The sequence below is a fragment of the Zonotrichia leucophrys genome, chromosome 1A (assembly GCF_028769735.1).
Source record: "Zonotrichia leucophrys gambelii isolate GWCS_2022_RI chromosome 1A, RI_Zleu_2.0, whole genome shotgun sequence".
NCBI lineage: Eukaryota > Metazoa > Chordata > Aves > Passeriformes > Passerellidae > Zonotrichia > Zonotrichia leucophrys.
The window spans coordinates 33,003,623-33,024,823 of NC_088170.1; the positions used below are offsets into that span (position 1 = coordinate 33,003,623).

The window sequence follows — 21,201 nt, forward strand, 5'->3', positions numbered from 1 at the left end:
TAGCTGAGGTCACCTTGCCTCGGTGCTGTGGCTGCCCTGACTCCAGGAGGCCAAGGCAGGGTGCTGTGAGGGGCTCAGGGAAGGGGAGATTGCACAGGGCACTGAAACTTTCCGTGAACAGTACTTCCCGTGATTTCTTTGTGTGTAAGAAAAGAAGCAAGGCAGGTCATCTGAAGCACTCTGGGGTGTGTGGTGCCTGGCAAAGAGAGCAGTGGGAGCCCTGAGGCACAGGGGTGAAACGCTGCACCCCTGAGCAATGGGTGCCTGGCATTTCCCTCACGAGGGTTCACAGCCCTGATGCAGTCTGGGGATCTCCATGTGTTTGTGTGATGCTGTGGTATTCTGGTGCTTCAGGGATCCCTGGTGGTTACCAGTGAGAACCCAAAAGAGTGTTTTCCTCCTTTCTCTGCTATTTGGCTTCTGAATTTGTGTGAGGATATTGACTGTCCTTGGTGCACTGGAGGTTGGACACAAGCAGAAAGATGCAGGTAAAGAAACAGTGGTTTGTTGGCTTTAATATCTTAGATTTCTGCTTCACTTGTCCTGTCCCAAGGATTAAACTGATTTCCAGATCATCGTGGGAGTGAATTTTCCCCCTCAGGCTGTTTGTGAGGGATTTCCTTTGCCTTCCTCTATTATCCACACAAGAGGTCATCTTGGAGGCCCTTTTACAGGACCTCTGGCCCCAGCCTTTGCACTCTCTGGCCTTTTCCTAAGGCACAAGCTGCAGCTTTCAGTCAGTGCTGACAGATGCCTCATTTGCTCTGGGGTGCTCTGGCATTCAGTGAACCGTGGCAGCGTGTGGGGACAATGTGCAGGGACCTTTTTGAAATGGTTAAAGTGTTGTGACCCCGATGGTCCCTCAGGCTACCAGCCCAAAATCTTAGTGCTGCTTTGGGTACATGAAGTTATTAATGGTGAGAAAAACCTGTAGCATGGACTTTCCTAGAGGCTGTGCACCAGCACCCTTAACAGGATTAGGAAGACTGAACTTCCCAGTGAATGTGTCCAGGGGTGCACAGCAAAAATCAGGATAATCACAATGCTCTAAAAACTCAAATTAAACTAGTAGTGCAGGCAGTCTAAAGTTAAGCTAAAAATGGTTTGCCAGAGCAGGTCCCAAACAGTTTGTGGTTTCACATGCGTATTTTCCTGTTTTTTTGAATGTTTCAGTTTGTTGTCTGAAAGATAGACAGAGAGGAAGCTGTCTGTGTGATTGTAAAACTGGGGAAGCAGCAAAACTGATTAAACATGAGATGCTGTCAAAAGTATCAAGAGAATACAGTAGGGAAAAAATATCTCTTCTTGCTCAGTAGTGTTAGTAAGTTAGAATAAGTAAACATAGACAAAGAAGAGCACAGTTTCTGCAAGACTGTAACAACATCACAGCAAACTAGAGCTGTTTCTAAATGCTGGAGAACTTCTTAGCCTAAAAATAAGATACCAAAAGACTTCCCTGCAGTTGTTTTATACCTTTAATTCTGTGTATGACTTTGAAAAGTCTTTCTACTAAAGCTAATTCTGGGGTGCTTTCTCAAATTTTCATTCGAGGATTTCACCCTGCTTCCCCTTTTCAGGTCACAAAAGATGCCTTCGCTTGTTCATCTGATCTCTCATAGTGACAGCACCATGGGTTTTGTCTTGCCTTTTTTTTTTAGTTCTTCAGGGGTCACATGAAATGTATCATTTCAAGCTGGGTTTTTATGCTACCTACCTTCCAGTATGTCAGACTGTGATTTCTTTAGGCAACTTTCTTATGAGATAAATTGAAATATAAAATATGTAGGTGAAAATAGTTGCTTTGTAATGAAGTTGTGATTGACAGTACTTCCCAGGATTAAGTTAAACAGGATTTAAAATTATTAATAAAAATGTATCCCAGTGCCATGAAATCTGTGTTTCTGAGTGCTGGTTGTTTTTACAGCTGTTGCTTATCTGCCCAGCTTTTTCATAACCAGATCTTGTTTTGCTTTCTTTCCTAATAGCATATCAGCATTCAATCCATTGAACCTTTGTGGATTTCTACATTAGGCAAAAGTGAAATAACAGTCAAAGGAGAAAACTTTACACGTGCATCAGACATAAAACTGATACTGACTGGAATCACTGGCTGTAAACCAGACGTGTGAGTTAAACTGAAAAATAACACTATTTACTTTGCATGGTGAAAATTATATCCATTTTGCTCTAGCAATATGGTTGTGTGAACAGTTGTCATGTAACTCTCCTCAGCAGAGCAGAGGATGCTCTGCACTCCTTTAGTCAAACTTTCACTTTAAATTACCAAGGGATGAAAATGAATTTGGTGTTTGAGTACAACACAAAGGATGGGCGGGTTGTCAGTTCTCTCAGTGGCAGTGGGACAGTTTCATATCTGTGGCTCTCTATGCCTTCTAGCAAGCACCAAGAAGCCAGGTCACAGGAAAGCTTCAGTTTTTGTTTGAATCTCCTCTGCTTCAAAATATTCCTCATATATTCTAGGATTCTGCTTGTAAAGCACAGACACCATGCCAGGGAATGAAATCTCTTGTACAACAGCTCCTATTTTTCTCTGTTGATGATCACACTGTGCAAGCCCCTAGATAATTAGGCAGTCTTATTCTGAATCAGTTATTTTCAGGTGCAGGTGCAATGGTTGCCTGTGATTAGGAAGCCCATTTTACATAACTTGCACTTGAAAAGGTAGTGTTCAATTTTTGCTTCAACCATGGATTTTCAGGGAACCACTGAGAAAAAAGGAGAGAAGGAGGGTAAGACAGGAAGTAGAGAGAAAGAGGAAGGAGTGAAAAAACGGGAGAAAAGAGAGAAAAAAAGAAGAAAGAAAAGGAAAATGAAGATTGTCATTCTTGACTAGCTCATAGAGCATGCTGTTAGCACAGAGAAGTACACAGTAAACAGCAAAATCACACATTACATAGCCTCATCCCAGGGTTGATTATCTATACTGTTTTGTGTGATTATTGTCACATAGCAACTTCATTCAAAAGATGCCCTACTTTGTCTCTTCAACTCCCTGCTCTCTCTTTCCACCTCCATCTGGCAGCTCAGACAGAGATTCAGTTCTCTTTTCTCCTTGTCTCCTGCTGTAGGCTACAGGCTTCATGTAGTAACACCAGTAAGTGGCATCTTGTGTTTCAGTGTTTGTTTTCTTTCTTCTTCAGCATTAAAGTCAGAAATGTGCTGAATGATACACAAATGACATTTGCTCTCCCACCAACACGTAAAGAGGCCAAAAGTATATGTATCCAGGCTAATGGGAAAAAATGTTCACCACCAATGACCCTGCATTATGTTTCTCTGCCATCATGTTCTAGAATTACACCAAATACCTCCTGGATCAGGTAAGTTTGTCTTCCTGTACTTTTTATGTATTTATTCAAATGTAATTGCACTGAGCCAATATGAGCCTTCTTCCTTGGCCAGATTGCAGCTGAAGCAAGTTTGGAAGACTGCTGTAAGCTTTGTGTTGGATAAATTTAAGCCTGTGAAGTGATTTAACAGATAGGGTCATAGTAGCTGCAAGATGGATTCTGTAGACTTCTGCCTACCTCAGGTCTCCTTTACAGAAGTCAAAAGTAGTCTATTCCTACTAAACCTAAACCCAAAACATGGATAGCAGAAATTCTAACTCCAATTAATTTGATTTCTTGATGCTAATATAGCCTTCATTTGTGAAACGGTATAAAGTATCAGAGGATTGGAAGTGAAGTGAAAATAATCATCATTGCACTGATGTACACAGACTTGCTTTACAATATGATTCCCTAAAGCCAAGAGAGCCCTTTTCAAGCCTTTGCTGTGTTCTGCAGAAAACTCACAGAGCTGGTGAAAGACTTACAGTGGTTTTAAAGATATTCTCTGGCACAGCTTTCCACCTGTCCCTCTGCTTTCACAGTTTTTACCTGTTCTCACGTTCTGAATCTGATATCTTGTCAAGTGAGGATTTGAGGGAATGGGTTGGGCTGGCAGCTGCAGCAGCTAAGCAGCCAGGATGCATGCCCTCATCTCCAGGTGAGAGGCAGCTCAGGCAGCTGGATATTAATAATACCTTAAGCCACTCCAACTCTGTAGAGCAGAGACTGTGAGCCACAGCCCTCAGACACAAGCAGCATTGTGTGCTGAGACAGATGGTCTGAACACCGCCGAGAATGTTTCCTGTGAGGAGCCTGGCACGGAGAGTTTGTCCTGAAGAAGGCAAGAATTGAGCACAGGCAGGCTGTGCTGGGGCAGTGAAACACCGCAACGCTCTTTCTTCGAGGCAGAGTATTAAATCATGCTTGGGTTCCTTGGCTGCATAAATAGAAAAAAAAGGTGAAGAGTCCCTGAAAAGGAGTATGCATGTGTGTGCAATCAAGTCCTGTGGTTTTGGGGTAGCAAAAGTATTCACCATGACATTATGAGGAAAGAGTGGAAGTACACTGTATAGCTCAAATTATCTTGTTCTGTAGTTTGACTTTATTATGTTGTCTTCTACCAAAGCAAAATGCACTTGAGTAGTTTATTCACAACTGAAACCCTAATGCAGGATGTGCCTGTGGGAAGAGAGATAATATTAATCTCCCTTTCTCACCACGTTTGTTTGTGTTTTGTTTTGCTTTGGTTTTTGCAGTGGTGGTCGCAAAATTACCACAACTGGTAGAAATTTTAATGTGGTGGACAGTGTGATTATTTCAGATGACCAGAGATCAAACCTCACAGTAAGTCTGAACCTCCTTTATAATACCAGATAGAGGTCTCTTGAATCATTAGGTTGTTTTCCTAAGGTTTGAGGAGAAGAGACCTCAATAATTTCCAGCCATTTGCACGGACATGTCAGTCACCCTGCTGAAATAAATATGACCACTTACAGGATTACAGTTATACACATTCTTAGTACAGACTCACAAATACACATAAGCTGCTCTCCTGCATAATTCCCTGAGCTTTTTTTATGGTCTAGGGACAAATCTGTCCTTTTTGAGTCTCCCCAGTCTCCACATTTGGGTGTGTTGGAGGAGAGGGTGCTATGCTTCCCTCTGGCTCTGTGCTGAAAGCCCATAGGGTTCCACTGCCTCAGTGAGGGGCAGCAGGCTGGAGCTGAGGTTGCGATGAAACCTCACAACCTTTCTGCAGGGAGGTAAGCACTTTGTTGACCCTTGCAGCACAGAGACCAGAACACAGCAGAATCACCGTGGAGTAAACAATGACCCAATGCTACAATGAGTGTAGCAACCCCTTCTCTCAGGAGTTAAGTTAGAAAGAGCAAATTCCTAGGAGTGCTGGAGAGCTTGTCTTACTCTTCTCTTGTCACCTGCATTGAAGGGAAAGAAGAAAAATTCATTGTCACAATTCCTGTCTCATTGCAGGAAATAGTTACCCTAGCAGTGAGCAATCAGCCTTAAAGCAGTGTGCAGAGTGTGTGACAAATGCAGTTAAAGGTAGACATGCGCTCAACACAGAAATTTTTCCAGGTGCTCTGCATGCAGCCCTGATCTCAGAGAAGAGGTTTAGCAGGTAGCTGTGTGAAGCCAGGAAGATATTAAAATAAATTTGAGTGCCTCTGTTTGTGATTGTACCCACTGTTGAGTATTTAATGACTGTGAGAGCTTTGCTATTGCATTTCTAGGTCTCTAGGTGTCCTGGAAATGCATCTGAATATCATTATTTAACGCCAAGCCTGAGCCATGCAACAGAGGGTAAAGTTGTTGATATGATGTTAAGAGTGGATACTACCTTCATACCTTGTGTCAAATTACACTATCACCCAGACCCAGTGTTCATTAACTACCAGCTGCACACTGAACTGGATCCTGATCTGGAATTAAAAATATATGTAAGTTTTGAAATAGTAAACTACAGTACCTAATTTAAAATAGTGCTTGGAAATAAATTTTTTTCTTACTGTATTTAGTGACTGATCATTTCCTTCAATTTTTTCCCTCTAGAAAGAAAATGATAACTTGAATATTTCTAAAACGGAGGTAGAGGTTTATCTATTATATATGACTGGTGCACAGACCAAAAAGATATGGTTCAGTGTCCAAAATATTACCAAAAAGCCAGACCGCAGCACCATACTGTGCAAATTCAAAAGGGAAGGAACCGACAAGATTGACTTTTCCACTGTGAAAGTTTTCGTAAGTAGAAATCCCTTTTGTTGCAATTCAGCAGCGTTTGAATGTTTATACAAGAGTAATGAAATGTATCATTAGTGCTGCTGTGGTATTTGGTAGTACAGTTTTCTTCCTCATGCTTAAGCACGCCTGCCTGGCTTAGGTGCACTGACAGAGCTGAGTTCATTTTCTGGGGTGGTGTCAGAGGGGAGCTTTGCAGGCAGAGCTGAACTCACTGAGCTGAGCTCCAGGAGAGCAGTGGCAGTCACACCTCTAATCTGCAGAGCAGACATCATTGGAACAGCATCACTGTCTCCAGGAGAGCCCCTCATCTCAGATCTGTAAGCAATCTAATTCTCTATTGGCCATGAGGAAAAGGATTGTGTTCTCCCAGTCACTTTTTCCTGCTGAAGTAGGTAAATATGTGTCTCAGGGATCACCAGTGAGACAGAAGGCATTTCTGGATGAAAAATGGGGTGGAATTCAATGTGTACTGGGAAAGCTAAAATGCTTTGAGCATGTGGCACAAAGCCAGGCCCAAATATAAGGACATTAGCATGGATGTCAAAGCTGAATTGCAGCTTAAGATATTTGCTCCATGAATAAGACGAAGATACAAATTTTTTAAATGCTATGATTACCATTTATGAAGGAGAAAAATTATGCCAGACTCTTATTGCAGTGTATGGTGGTATAAAACTGAAATAACTCTATTGACTTCAAGGCATATGGCTCATAGTAAAGATTAACCAAGCTATTCTTGATTTTTTATCACTTTTAACTGATCCCCCATCTGTGGATCCTGCCATCTGAGCCAGTTATGGCATGGAAAAACCTTTCTGAGTTTGGTGTTGCATTTAAAAATCAGTGTTGCCCTGCTCTATCACATGCTCATCCTGCAGACTTCATAGAAGTGACTGTCATAGAAAGGCCAGCACTTTAGTAAAGCAAATCAAATGCAATAGTTACCATGTAACATTGCACTTCTAGTACCTTTCAATTTTTTTTCCAACATAAGAAAAATATAGAAGTAGCAAATCCTCACATTTTTTAAAACCTTATGAATAGATCATCATAGAAGAAGTAGGGCCACTGAAAAAAGGATAAGATGGGTATAAAATATAAGTTTGACTGAAGAATAAATGTATTTCTGGCCTTAGTTTTCCAGAAGAAATAAGATATTGAGTGTGGGTTCAAAGACAGAATGATCAGTCTGCATGAAGGTGTCAGAGAAGAAAATGCCATTCTTGTGGCAGAAGGAAGATTCAGATAGATCAAAGGGCTCGACAGCAGGAGCAGGATCATTCCCATCACAGCACTGAGGGAAAACTGACACATGACAATGTAGGCTTAGTAGGAAAGATTTTAAATAAAACAGAGGTCAGGAGACGTGTGACTGGAGAGCAGCAAATAAAAACTCAGTATTTTAAATTGGAAAAACCCCCAAACCCTAGCCAAATGGAGGCTTGCTGATTTAATCCTAGCTCTATGTAACACTTGAGAATGTATTCTGAATTACTCATGAAAGATCTGGAGGTAAGTGAAAAATGGGATAATTGTCAAAATCCTTTTAATGAAAGCAGATCATGCTAGATATCTTCATTTTCTAAGATGAGTGTTTTCCTCAACAACAAAAAAGCTATAAATCACATGTACCTGGAAGTCATTCAGTAAACTATTTAACATGGTGATTATGAGGCTGCCAGGGGTTAGAAAAATCACATGCTGTGTGTGGGGAGCTGGCTCTGGGCAATGCTGATATTCATACAGATATTCTTTAATATCACCACTGACTTGAACACAAAAATCAGGCATGCACTGGTAACATAAAGCTCAGAGGCATTACCAGGCCAGAGAAGGTTTTATAATGTCATGCGGAAAAATGAAATTAATTTAGGAATAGGAGCTGGATTAATTCAGGTGTACCTTACACAGTCTGTGATTCATAAGCAAGAAAAAAGATAAGGAAAGAAATGAGACCACTAGATAGGAAGCTTATGGTGAAGAATAAAGATAATTGAAATATAGGCAGATAATTAAGTGAATGCTTTGTCTCACTTTTCAATAAACAAGGATGAGTAAAAGAAATTTCTGCTTTAGGAAATCTTCATTTGGACATGAGAAGTCTAGAAAAGTAGATGTATTAGTCACAGGATGGGTAATAATTTAGCCACTAATGCATTTGAGCCTTGGAAAAGGGTAATGGGATCCTAGGAAGGCAAAGACCAGAAGGGCTTTGCATAGGAACTGTGAAAACATCAGAGGAAAAACTAACATTTGCTGAAGGAATCTGCTTTGTCTCCTGTTCCTTGTAGCCCCAGAAATATAAAGGCTGTGTCCTCCCAGCCCTGTGGGTTTTTTGCTTGCTTGTGTCTGTGTAGCTGTGATGTGAGTCTCCATTTGGCAGTCTGCAGCTGCCCTGGCTGCTCACCTCCTGTGACAAGCCACTGATTGCAATCACCAGATCTCTGCCTTCCCTGCTGTAACCCAAAATAATTTCAACTCAACCCTCCTTTTCAATTATCTCAAGATCATTTCTGTCCCTGGCACTTGGTGGTATTCTTTTTATGTGCCAAAACATATTTTTGTGTCTAGCCTGTTTATAGCTTTAGCTACCCTTTATTTATGTGCTTTTGCAGTCCGCTTTCAGATCCTCCTTTGTGAATTTTCTCCTGCCATAATTATCAGTGGTAAATGCCTCAGTTTGGCATTTGGCAGACTTCTGCACTTTCATGTATCCCTAAGAATTAATGCCTGTCCTGCCTTTGCCAAGCCCATGGCTGGGGGATGTTGTACATGTATTGTAACATGTTCATGTCCGTGTTGTACCTGTACTGTATGTTGCATTTTTTTTTAATGACCCTCAGGAACAACATCCTACACAAAGGGGTTGAAACTTCCTCAGAGAAATAGGGAAGAGGGCTGTAGGCCAGGTGTCTCTGAAAAAATTCTACTTCCCTCATTCTTATTATGAGTCTTATCTTACTTTTCTGCTCAGTAGAGTAACACTGTGAGTGCAAACACATGACTTCCTTGTTTCAAAATGCCAAAATGTTTAGCTGCAGCTCTGACTGTATGAGCCACTTGGCCCAGCTGGAGGCCAGATCTTGCCTTGCATTTGAGGGTCTGCTTTGCAGCAAGAGCATGGCAAAATTTGGTGGTGCATGAGGACTTCTAAATTTTTTCATCATTGCTCTGTTACCCTGCTTAAATAACAAATACAGTAAAATTTAAGTTAATGTTTGTTCATGTGCATTTTGATGAACCTCTATGTTATTCCAAATAATCTACCATTGTCCTTATGTGCCTTAAATACTTTTTTTAAAATACATTAGATGTCATTTTAAGCACTGATATATTGCCTGTCCTCTATTAACACAGCCATTGCTTTTCTTCAGGTCAAACTAGGAAATTTTGAGCATGAAGTCAAACCAACATCATCACACATATATTTATATGTTCTTATTTTGCTACCTATTGTGGTGGGTGTCATTATAGGTAAGTACAATAATGTATTATCAGCTTTTGATTTGCTGGAGGGGGTGATCAGGACATAGACACTGCACATACTCACATGTCTGGAACTGTCACAAACAGACTGATGTTTTGCCCTGTTCCCAATAAGAGTGGACAAAGTTAACTCTGTTCTGGTAGTGAAATCTGAATTGTCAGACTGCAGCACATCACGAGCATGTTACAAGACAGTAACATTTCTGTCTGTTCTGCTGGGATTCCTCACTTTCACTTCATGAAGCAAACCACAGAACTGACATCCTGGAGTCACAACTTGGTCCCTTCCAGCTGTCAGAGCTCAGCTACCCTCCTGTCCCTGGGGCAGATGTACCCTAACAAACTGCTTATCCTCAGTCAGTGTTTGTGGTGTTTCTGCCCAGTCTCATTTGGATGATTCATGAATTTGTGGGTCATTACTAAACTGAGGGAGGTAATTAGTTGTCGCCTTCTCTTCCTGGTGCTCCATTTTTTTAATGTGTCTTTTTACCTGGTTATATATTTGATAAACTTCTATTTATTTTAATAAGTATAGGAATTTGTTCATTTGGTTGATTGCTTTTTTTAAAGTTCATTTTAAAAAGGAGCCATATGTCACGCCTTTATTCTCTCTAAATAAGCTTTAGAAAAGTTAACAATTTGTAAGTGGATTTTCTGTTCAACTGATTTTTTTATTTAATCAGTGCTACCTTAAGTAGGTTGCTATTAGTAGAAGTGGTTGTTAGAGTCTGTGTCTCACTGTGCAGGCTGTATATAACAGGATATGCTGCACTTTCAAATAAAGTTGGGTTGACGATTCAAGACCTTGTTAAAAGGAATGATTTTTCTAAAGATTGGGGTATGTATAGATCCAGATAACTAGGGCTCATGGGTACTAGTACAGGGACAACAAGAAAACACTAATTGTGCAAATGTACATTAATCTTTGTGTTTCTTGGTAATAAATTATGTCTTGTATAGGAGTTTTCTGTTCTGTGATTTCTGTACTCAGAGTCTTTTTCTCTTCCTTTTAGCGGCATTCATAGTTACTAGATACAAATCCAAAGAGTTAACTCGTAAACAGAGTCAGCAACTTGAGCTGCTGGAGTATGAGATCCGTAAGGAAATACGTGAGGGTAGGTCTGCAGCATATTTTCTGAACTGAAACTGTCAAGAAGCTCCCATTATATAAACATTTTCCTTTTGTAGCTGTTAGAATATTTGTGTGTTGTATCAGAGTTGCTGTTTAATATTGTAAGCACTGCAGTAGCAGATAGCTCTGAGCTAATAGGATTGCATGTAGTATTTCCTTCAACAAAAAAGTAGATTGCTACTTTCCAGCTCCTAGGAGCTTCAGCTGTAAAAACAGCCCCTTTTCCCTGAAAACTGTTTTTGAAGGAATATCTACTGGGGCCAAGTTATAATTGTGATTTTGTGTCAACTAAACTAACTCTCTGGATGGGGATGGGGGGGTGCTTTTTCAGGATTTGCTGAACTGCAGATGGATGAATTAGATGTGGTGGACAGTTTTGGAACGGTTCCCTTCCTTGACTACAAACACTTTGCTCTTAGAACTTTCTTTCCAGAGGTAAATATGTACAAGTCTTTCAGTTGTCAGCCCTGACTAATAGTAAAAAATTGAGGAAAGTCAGGATCAAACAACTAAAGGAAATACTACACAGTAATTGCACTTTGTTCTCACAAGAAGCTTTTCTTAAATTAAGAATTACAAAACAACACTTAAATATATCTCTATATTTAGCCAAGCCTTTGTGCTGTACATAAAGCAATATTCTTGAATTTTCAAGGGTTGTGTGTGTCCATTTATTTTTGTTCAGCCTCACTGAGCTGCTTGCCTTTCAGGCCATCTTAACTAAGCTATAATTTATCCATTGCTCTTTTTTGTTCCCATGCTTTCACTTCCAATGCTATAGCTAATTAAAGTAACAGTCAGGCCAGCTACCATGCTAGCTAACATCATGACACTTCCTAATTAGATTTGTGGGATGAAGAAATGGCTCTAAGATGGTGCTGACTTTCTACACCAAGGTGGTGACAGAAATGGTAAGATGTTGATTCAAAGAGGTGCAGCTCAAATGCTTAGAAATGACATGAGTAGTTACGTGCTTTCCAGTTTAGAGGCAGCTATTTTCAGTGTTTGTTGAAGCAGTTTGGTCACTGTATCAGATGTTCTCTTGAATGTTTTACTTCTCTTACTAATTTTTTTTTTGCCTGTGTGGCATTATCAGCCTCATAATGCCATTATCAGCCTCATAATGCCATTATCAGCCTCATAATGACATTATGAGGCTGATAAGTGCCTTTGCCACAGCTTTCAATATTAATACCGTGAAGGTAACCAGTACTTACAAGCATTTATCCAATTGGCAGAAGCTGTGATCCCAACTGGTGATATTTTCCTGTATGACTGGCACCAGTAAGTAGCAGCTTGGTTAGTTTAGGGCATGACTGGTATGGATGTTAATTATCTACCAGGCTTCATGTATTGCTCATCACTGCTGCAGCCAGGTCTTACACTCTTGTCTGCACTCTGATTCACTCCATTGCTGTTTGTGATCCTAGCCAAGGCTCATTGTGATTAAGTTAAATACATGTGGCAGTGCAGAATCAGGGCTTTGGTTTTTGCTTAAAACCAAATACCAGACACCAAAGCAGAATAATATTTAGCAATTACATATGCAAACTCTCTGTATCGTTTGAGTCCAGTTCGCACACCAAAGGGAATATCTCTGCTGGTACTACTGTTATGCCCCCAGCCTTATTTTTAGAGGGTCACCAGGTGGTTTGAAGAAAGTGGAGAAGACACTTTACTTCCTGTATCTCTTTCCTTTCTGTTTGTTTTGTTGCCAGGCATATTAGCATCAAAATAGCATTTTATTCTTAAGAATGTACCTTTTCCTATACTTTCCTGTGTCAAAACAGTAATAGTCTGTGGAAGCTGACTCAGTGGAAATGCTGTGCTCTATGCAAATAAAAAGTTAAGAAGAAAGGTATAAAATTTGCCACTATGCTGCAGTCTGTAAAGTAAAAATGGGAAGGGCTCCTGTTCTGCCTCGGTGAGTCTCATGCCACTGCACATCCTGGAAATTATTTCAGTTGGATTTAGTCTCAGTTTGAAATACTTATCCCACAAAGGTACACTTGCTACTGTTAGCTCTCTGCAAACATACAGTGTCAGGCAACTTACTTAAACTGTTGTATACCAATTTCTTCTGCTAAGTACTTAGTGTTTGCATTGCAGTAGTGTCCAAACATGCCTTGTGCTGTAAGAATGTGGCAGAAAAGCAGTGCTCCACTGAACAAATATTATAGAAGATCAGAAAAGCCAGTGGGGTACATATTGCAGCTGAGTGTCAGAAGGGTTGACAGGAGGGTCAAAGTGACAAACCACTACTTCCCTCACTAACCACATGTGTTTGAATGATGTCCATATTGCACTCTTTGTGCTCTCCAGTGTGATTGATGGGCTTTGTCTCATCTAATCTAAACTGTTTTAGCATGGAAATTGAAGCTGTTGACTGAGCATCTTCTGAAGTCAGTGCAGAGATGGGCAGCTCAGGAAAGCAATTCATCCCACTTGTCTGAGGCATCTCCCTTAGGATGGGACAAGCTGCTTAAAGAGGAACTCCCATACCTAAAATGAAGAGTGATCCACCCCACCTTTGTTCTGAGAGTCTTGCTTCCCACTGCTTCAGTTTTCTTTATTTGATCTAGTTTAATAGCTTTTAGTGCTTGTAGGTCTTAATTGGATATTATATCTACTCTTAAAATGTTCTTGATGCTTGATAAGCCTGATTTTTGCTTTGCTTGTTAAATTTGTCTTTTTATTTCTGTTTTCCCTCAGTTTCACAGATTGTTTGGTTTAATGCTCCAATCCTTGTTCCCTGTTCTCAGGCATTTTTAACCTTTAACACAGTTCTGGTTCTTTCACTCTACATGTGTGTGTGTCTTTTATTGGTAGTTGATGTTGGGCTTGCTAAAGAAGGTCTGGAGAAATGGGAATAGCCAATGGAGGAAGAGGGGGAACAGTTTGGTAGAGTAGAATAGAGCAGGAGGAATGAGGAAAAGGAGGGATGAACAATCAGATATGTAGATGACAGATCAGATGTGAGATGCCAGTGTGTGCTCACAGCCCAAAGTCAGTCACAGCCAGGGCTGCATCAAAAAGAAGCATGGCCAGCAGGCTGAGGGAGGTGATTCTCCCTCTGTGCCCTGTGAGACCCCACCTGGAGCCCTGCATCCAGCTCTGAGGCTCCCAGCACGAGAGGGACACAGGGCTTGTTAGAGCAGGTCCAGAGGAGGGGGATGAAAATGCTCAGAAGGTTGGGACACGTTTTCTGTGAACAATGTCTGAGCCAGCTGTGCTTGTTCAGCCTTCAGAAAGGAAGGCAGCCTTTCAGTTAAAATGGGGCTTGTAAGAAAGATGGAGACAGACTTTTAACCAGGGCCTGTAGTGGTAGGACAAGGGCTAATGTTTTTAAACTGAAAGATGATAAACTTAAATTGAACATAAGGAAGAAATTTCTTACGATGATGGTGATGAGGCCCTGAAACTCATTGTCCAGAGCAGTTGTAGGTGCCCCATCCCTGGAAATGTTCAATGCTAGATTGGATTTATGTAGCCTGGTCCAGTAGAAGATATCCCTACCCAGGGCAGTGGGGTTGGAACTAGATGATCATGAAGGTCCCTTATGACCCAAACCATTCTGTGGTTCTGTAAGGAAACTAGGGGCTGCCAGCATGACAGATAAAGCAGATGACAGTAAATGCTGTAGATCTGTTGCTCAAGAGGCATTGACAAGGTGTTTGAGAACTGGGAGCTTCCTTTTGTGTGAGAGCTTTTGCTAGGACTGGATGTGTGGTGGCACCTGTGCCTCAGTGGAGACTGCCAGCATGGACGTCCTGGCGAGTTCATTAGTGGCTATTCATGGGGTGCCTTGCAATGAATGGAGGCAGATGAGCTCAAGTGTCACTTGGTGAACAGCAGCCCTGTTACCCAAGGCTGTCAGTGCCAGCCAGGAAGGATGCAGCCTGCAGCACCCCTTGCACACCAGCACATTTGCAGATGACAGTGACACACAGCTCTTCCTGGGGAGCCTTGGCTGAGTGCTGTGCTAGTGCAGCTCAGCAGCATGAGTAACACACACAGCACATTGAAGATGATACCAGGTCATTTTTGAGAGTTCATTTTCCAGTGAACTTTGGCAGCACCTTTACAGAAGTCACTGTGTAGAGTTTTTATATTGTATCTGCTAGAAGTCGACATTTCTATTGTTTTGTTCTGAGTAGTATCAGGAACATGCTTGGTGTGTTAAACGTACATGTGCTAGAAACTTCTGGTGTACTTGTGAATGATAAATATCCCCTTATATTTTAGTCAGGAGGCTTTGCATCCATCTTCAGTGAAGAAATGCCCCAGGTAAGCTGATGTAGTGTGATATGCCTTATTTAATTTTTTTTCAAGAGTGATTGTATCCCTTCTCTCAGTGCTGTCCTCGAACGCATCAGCTTGCATTTTCAGCATGTTCCCTTTCCTCCATGAGGGGGGTTACATGGGTTTTTATGTAAAAGGAGTTTGAAGTGTAAGGTGCTCTTATCCAATGTGTATTTGACTTAGATAAAACAGAATCTCATCATGGGAAATGATGGGCAAACTTAACTATTGGCATTGCTTTGTGTATAGGGCAGAAAATGTATGCTCTGCATGTGTATATTCTGTGTTGTACACAAACATAAATGCATTTTTGGTAAAATCCTGAGACACCTTAAATAAATGCAAAATTCCCACTGATTTGAATGAGGCCGGGATCTTATCCCATATGTTTCTTTCAATTTTTTATGAGCATTAAGAATCCATCATAGCCAAACTACAATTTGCTTATTTTTGTTTAACTATTCCAGAGCAGAGACCAAACGAGCAAGGATGAAAGCTTCAACATGTTGCATGCTTTAATTTGTAACAAGAACTTTCTTGTTACTCTCATTCACACCCTTGAAAAGCAGAAAAATTTCTCTGTGAAAGACAGGTATAGTATGATTATGCTTATCATCTTCAAGAAAAAGAACTAGCAGGAAGAAACAACATGGGTTGTGGCACACAAATGTATTTGGTAGTTTTTGCAAAACAAATTTGCAGTACTCTGGAGCATTTTTCCTTCTCCATCTGTACTCACTGAGGAAGAAAAAACATTGCCATTAAAACAAGCAATTAAAGAGAAATTGGAATGTTTGTACATATAAACAAAGAGGCAAAGGAGCAGGAAAGCTCAGTTCAAAACTGTAAACACTTCCTGCAGTTAGATCAACAGTTCTACAGTTTAGAAATGTTCTGTCACTGGAGCAGGTGTTGTTCTGCAAAATTAAATTTAGAGACACACATTCTGTGTTTAAAAAATAATCACAAGAGCAGATGGACTTGAATTTTTTATATTTTTGTAGCAAACAGTGGACAGTTTATGTGCCTAAGGAGGAAGAACTTAGGATTAAGCTGCACTAAAGTGTGTTTCATTTATTAAAGATGACTGGGAAGAGAAATTCCAGAATCAGAGCATTCTTTTTTTTGCCCCCACAGGTGCTTGTTTGCATCCTTCTTGACTATTGCACTGCAAACAAAGCTAGTTTATCTGACCCATATTTTGGAAGTATTGACAAGGGACTTGATGGAGCAATCGAGCAATGTGCAGCCTAAGCTCCTGCTCAGACGAACTGAATCTGTGGTAGAAAAATTGCTGACAAACTGGATGTCTGTCTGCCTTTCTGGGTTTCTCCGGGTATGTGTACACCTTTTCACTACATGAGATATGCAGAGAATTTATTGAATTGATTTTTTCCATAGGAGCTGTCAGAGGGATCAGTTTAAAGCATTCAGTGTAGCATTTAACATTATGAGTGAGCACTCTTCGAGTTTAGGTGGCTTAGCTGGCTGTCATCAGTGGAATGCAGGAAAAGAGCACATCTCCAAGCAATGATCATGTCATGTATTTTGGCAAGATTTGGGTAATTTTGTAATTCCAGCGTATCCTTTGCTCATAACAGACATTTCAGCCCAGTGAGATCTATTGTGATCATATTAAAAGACTGATACACTTGACAGAATGCAGTGGTACCCATCTATGCAAGGGGTTGGAAAGCTACCAAGAAATGGAGATTTGAGGAATACCATCCTTTGGAAAACTAAACTTACTTCCAAACTTTTCAACCTCCAAGCAGTATTGCAGATTTCAAGATCTAAATTACTTCAATTGAAAACAAAATAAGCATTTAGTTTCATTTTAATCTTTGCTCCTTTTAGTAACTTGATAGCACTTTGTTGTTGGTTTCAGTGCTTGGTTACTCTTCCTGTCTCTCTTATCAACGTGATGCTATCACACTGTTGGTATCACTCTCATCAGTGCTTACATTAATACAGCAGCAGAATTGTTTGAGGCTGAGCAGTTCACAGCGGTTTCCTGGAACTGAGGAGAGTGCCAAGGAGCTGTCAGAGATATGTTCTCCATACACCAGACATTTTACAGAGCTGTGCTGGTGAGACGCCTTAGCCGGGCTGCAGGAATGGTGTCACGTGGAAATAGAGGCACAACCTTCCTTTCTCAGGTGCTTTCCTGAGCCCTGGGGTAAGGCAGGAGAGGAAATCCCCGGTTTCATTTCCTCTTTTGCTGATACACCAGGGTAAGTCCCACCAGCTTGTTCCCAAGACATTTTTCAGAGACAAAAAGGGGAGACACCAATTCAAAAGGAAACTAGTTGTTAGCTTGTTTTCTCAGAATACTGAAAATGGAAGAAGTAGCTGAAGTATGCAAGCGAACATGTGCATGTCTCACCCCCCGCCCACTCTTTGGGGGAACTAGGAAGTGTCTGCCAGGTGGAGTAGGAGCAGCTTGTCTGTAGTGTGCTTGTGCACAGCAAGGGGCTGTGAGCTATCTTGCCACTCACTCCAGATGTCCCTTGCTATTTGCATGAGACTTTCACATTGAAAAGCAAAAGATGGAGGTTAAACAATAACTAGATAAATCTGCTTGGAGGGGTTTTCTTTTCTAATTGCAAGTTAATGAGTTACTTAAAAGGAAATAACACCATTTGTTACACTTCATTTTTTTTCCAGTTATTCATGCGCATTTAATGATTGCAAAAATAAACGTTTCTTGTATTTTTTGCCTGACCTAGGAGACAATTGGTGAACCTTTCTATTTGCTGGTGACAACCCTCAATCAGAGGATAAACAAAGGACCTGTTGACGCAATAACTTGCAAAGCCCTGTACACTCTCAACGAAGACTGGCTGCTGTGGCAAGTGTCTGAATTCAAAACAGTGGTATGTTTGCCAGCTTGTGTTTCCTCCAGGCATGGACAGCTGTAATGTTTTCTCTGTTTCTAAGGAGCTAAAATAAGGCTCTTGAGACACTAAGGTAGTGGTTAAGTGCCCAGATAGTAAATTGTTATTGCTGACAAAGTTTCTAAACATCGTAAGAGTTTAACTGTTTGTCTGATATACATTTCACAAATAGCACTTATTCCTCACTTCACAGCATGCATTAATCACCAAAGAGCAGGTTTAATGAAGTCTCAGGATATTAAAAAATCATTCTTATTTCAAAGTATACTACAAAAATATAAACATGCTTAGAATTTAAACTAAGCTACACTTTATGAATGAATGAAAGAATGGAATGCAGAGGAGTTTTTTTTTCTATTGTGTTTACTTGTGACTAATCTTCAGGCAATGATTTGCTGTGTGTTTCCATATTATTAGCACCAAATAATCTTCAAATTAGCATGGTTACAGCATTGTGGATTTTAATTAGATGCTTGGTTAAAAACAAGATATCTGGGAAGTCTAGCTAAGCTTCTGAACTTTACCATAGTTTTTTTTGCCTTTCTCAAAGCCCCTAAGAAGTACTTCCTGTTTTCCAGTTGCACCCAAACATCTTTAAAAGCTGGAGTTCTCTTACTGATTGTCATTGTGACACTGAGATGAGAAGGGATAGCAGGATTATTGCACTTTGGAGCATGTAAAAATTGTGGCTTTTGGAGGAGGAGGTCTGAAAAGGGTTTTCAGAATAACCAGAGCACTCTTCTGCTCCAGAGTTTCCAAGTGATTTTAGGTCTGAAGACTTAAAAATGTGTATTTCCAGTTATTTTTGTATCTTCCTTGCTTCTTAACTCCCGACTTCCAGTCAGAGTTATGCGACACAATGAGGAGTATGAGAAGTGCTGCTGAGCAGTGGCCTTCACACCTTGGGAGCAGAGATTGGCAGGCAGCAATGGCCACAGCAAGGACAGTTCAAGTGCTGTCCTTTCAGTCCTTTTCTGAGCCCATGGGCTAAGCCTCTGGTAGGGCTGAAGTTTCCAGGTCTGCCTGGAAGCAAGAGCTTGGAGGTGCTAAGATATAATCCTGGAGCAGACTACATGACCCTGGAAAATGTGGCTGGTCAGCAGTCCCCTGAACTTCTGTCAGTGAGCCACATAGGAAACTCACTGCAATAGCGACATTTCTGTGGGTCATTTCTGACTTGTCATTCTCGAATGAAAGCTTCAAACTGATAAAGCAGTAGTCGAATCTTCTTCTTACAAAGCTGTTGTTAGGGGCTGCATTTGAAGGTACTTCAGGCCAAGTTACCAAGTGTGCATTGGGAAAGGAAGTTTGTGACTAAAAATCGAATACATAATCCAAGGTCTTTGGTTTCCTTGTTTGTGTGCTGCCTGCTGGCATGTATTTGAGATCCAGAGTAAATTTAAATATATTGCTGTCTGTATCCATAGGATGCAAAACGCAGTGGTGATGCAGAGCAACAATTTTCAAGCAAGCTCAATATGCCTGTTACTTGTAGACTGCGCAGAGACATTTTCTTATTTATAGCACACATTCAAATTGAGAGCCCCTTGGGGGGAATAGCTGACTCTGCAACTGCTGAAGAGCCTTAAATACTTTTTCTAGAGCTACTTCTATGCATGTAGTCACTGATAGGATCTTGTGTTCAGACTGCAGTGAAGAGGAGAAAAGGTAAGTGGTCTGAAGGACTTGTTATCACTGGGGAACACTCTGCAGATGGATGAGGAAGTGAGAGCCTACAGCCCTTCTTGAACGTTGTTTCCTGCTTTTGTACTTTGTATTCCTGCTTTTGAATAGGAGATAATGATGCAGCTATAGGGTTAATATAGATCAGCTTTCCCGTTTAGGTGCAGCATTCCTCGGGCTTAGCTGAGAAGTGCTGAATGTTCCCTTTAAAACCATCACAAAAGCAGAGAGGACTCCTGCAATAAAATTGCAGAGATGAAGTTCAAGGACTGTAGTTGTGGCTGGACTGGGAAATGGTTTTGTTAGGTGGTTTATCTGGGATTTATGCTGGAAGCTGAAACTGTGCTGTGAAGAGACTTAGGTGGAGTGGTGAGGCTTTCTGGGCTGGGGAAGCAAGCAGCTGTGCACATTTTCCCTTGAAAAGTGGCATTGAACAGGAGGCTTAAGAGAAAGTAGGCAGTTTTCTTCCCTCACTAACACCACTTCAGATGCACTACATTGATGTGCAGGACCTGTTAGCTTACAGACTGGGAACCAAGTGTTTTCTCCTTACTGTGGAAGAACATTTCTGCCTAAAGGAATGCAGGTTTTGTTTGCTAAATGGAATAAATTCTGATCTGAATTTTCAAGTGCACTTGTACAGTTGCTCATTGCATTTACATTCTGAGTCTTGCAGTATTTTGTTGGTATTTTGATTTTCCTCTTTGCCCAGCCCTACAAAGCAGTACATTTAAATCTACCTCTCCAGAGCAAAGCATAAAAAAATACAGCCAAAAAGAGGGTTATATAGAGATGGTGAAGCAAATCTGTGGCCATTTGGTGTCCAGATTTTTTTAAGCTGTGTAAGCACTTGAAGATACAGGGATATATCTGGTAGGGAGTTCAATTCTCAGATCAGTAACAGGGTATAAACAAGGGTGTAGATGCTCTGCATGAGAATCTCTCCTTTCAGAACTGGGAGTTCAGTTCCAAACCAGTAAAAGCAGGATACAGACAGGCTCCTAAAAATCAGGGCGAGCTCTGCAGATCAGGAGAGGTTTTTAACATTCAGGCCATTTGTAACCAGAAAAAAAAGAGGACCTGGAAACATGTAGTGTTTGAATTGCATTAGAGCTGTTCCCTGGCAGGGCCCCATGCCTTTTTTAAAAAGGCCACAGACCTTGGATCACCCGACACCCTTCTGTTAACCCTCTCTGCTGGAAAGGGTGAGGCCCTGAACAGAGATAGGCTGCTGAAGAACATACTCAAGTGGAGGAATTCAAGGAAAGATGCTTCTAAAAGCGCTGGTCAAGTATGGGCTGAGAAGTTGTGCTCCTTCATGCTGTGCTTGTATTTGAGTACTGAGAAATAAAGCTGCCTTGAAAGAGACTTGGATGTGTCATGGATCCTTTTCTCAGGCTGAGGAAGCAGGGCTGCTCTCTCACAGGCAGACAAGCAGCTGCACCCCTCTGCAGATAATTTGTTCAGTGACTGATGGAGGAGTGTGCTCCACAGCTGAGTGCTAGCCTTTCACTGAAGAGATTCATTTTGAATAGAAAATGCCAGCCTGGAATGGGAGATATTCTCACTGGTGGATCTCCTGTGG

At 41.1% G+C, this 21,201-nt stretch overlaps 1 protein-coding gene across 1 annotated transcript in view; it reads left to right on the forward strand.

The window, feature by feature from the left end:
* PLXNC1 (plexin C1) overlaps positions 1-21,201 on the forward strand; it is a 71,126-nt gene that overhangs the window by 29,177 nt on the left and 20,748 nt on the right. Inside the window, exons 10-21 of the mRNA XM_064702061.1 lie at positions 1,986-2,125; positions 3,162-3,341; positions 4,610-4,697; positions 5,606-5,812; positions 5,925-6,116; positions 9,491-9,590; positions 10,616-10,717; positions 11,066-11,169; positions 14,980-15,021; positions 15,504-15,628; positions 16,174-16,372; positions 17,766-17,912. Of these exons, the coding sequence (XP_064558131.1) occupies positions 1,986-2,125; positions 3,162-3,341; positions 4,610-4,697; positions 5,606-5,812; positions 5,925-6,116; positions 9,491-9,590; positions 10,616-10,717; positions 11,066-11,169; positions 14,980-15,021; positions 15,504-15,628; positions 16,174-16,372; positions 17,766-17,912 (1,626 nt within the window). The remainder of the gene's footprint in view (positions 1-1,985; positions 2,126-3,161; positions 3,342-4,609; positions 4,698-5,605; positions 5,813-5,924; positions 6,117-9,490; positions 9,591-10,615; positions 10,718-11,065; positions 11,170-14,979; positions 15,022-15,503; positions 15,629-16,173; positions 16,373-17,765; positions 17,913-21,201) is intronic.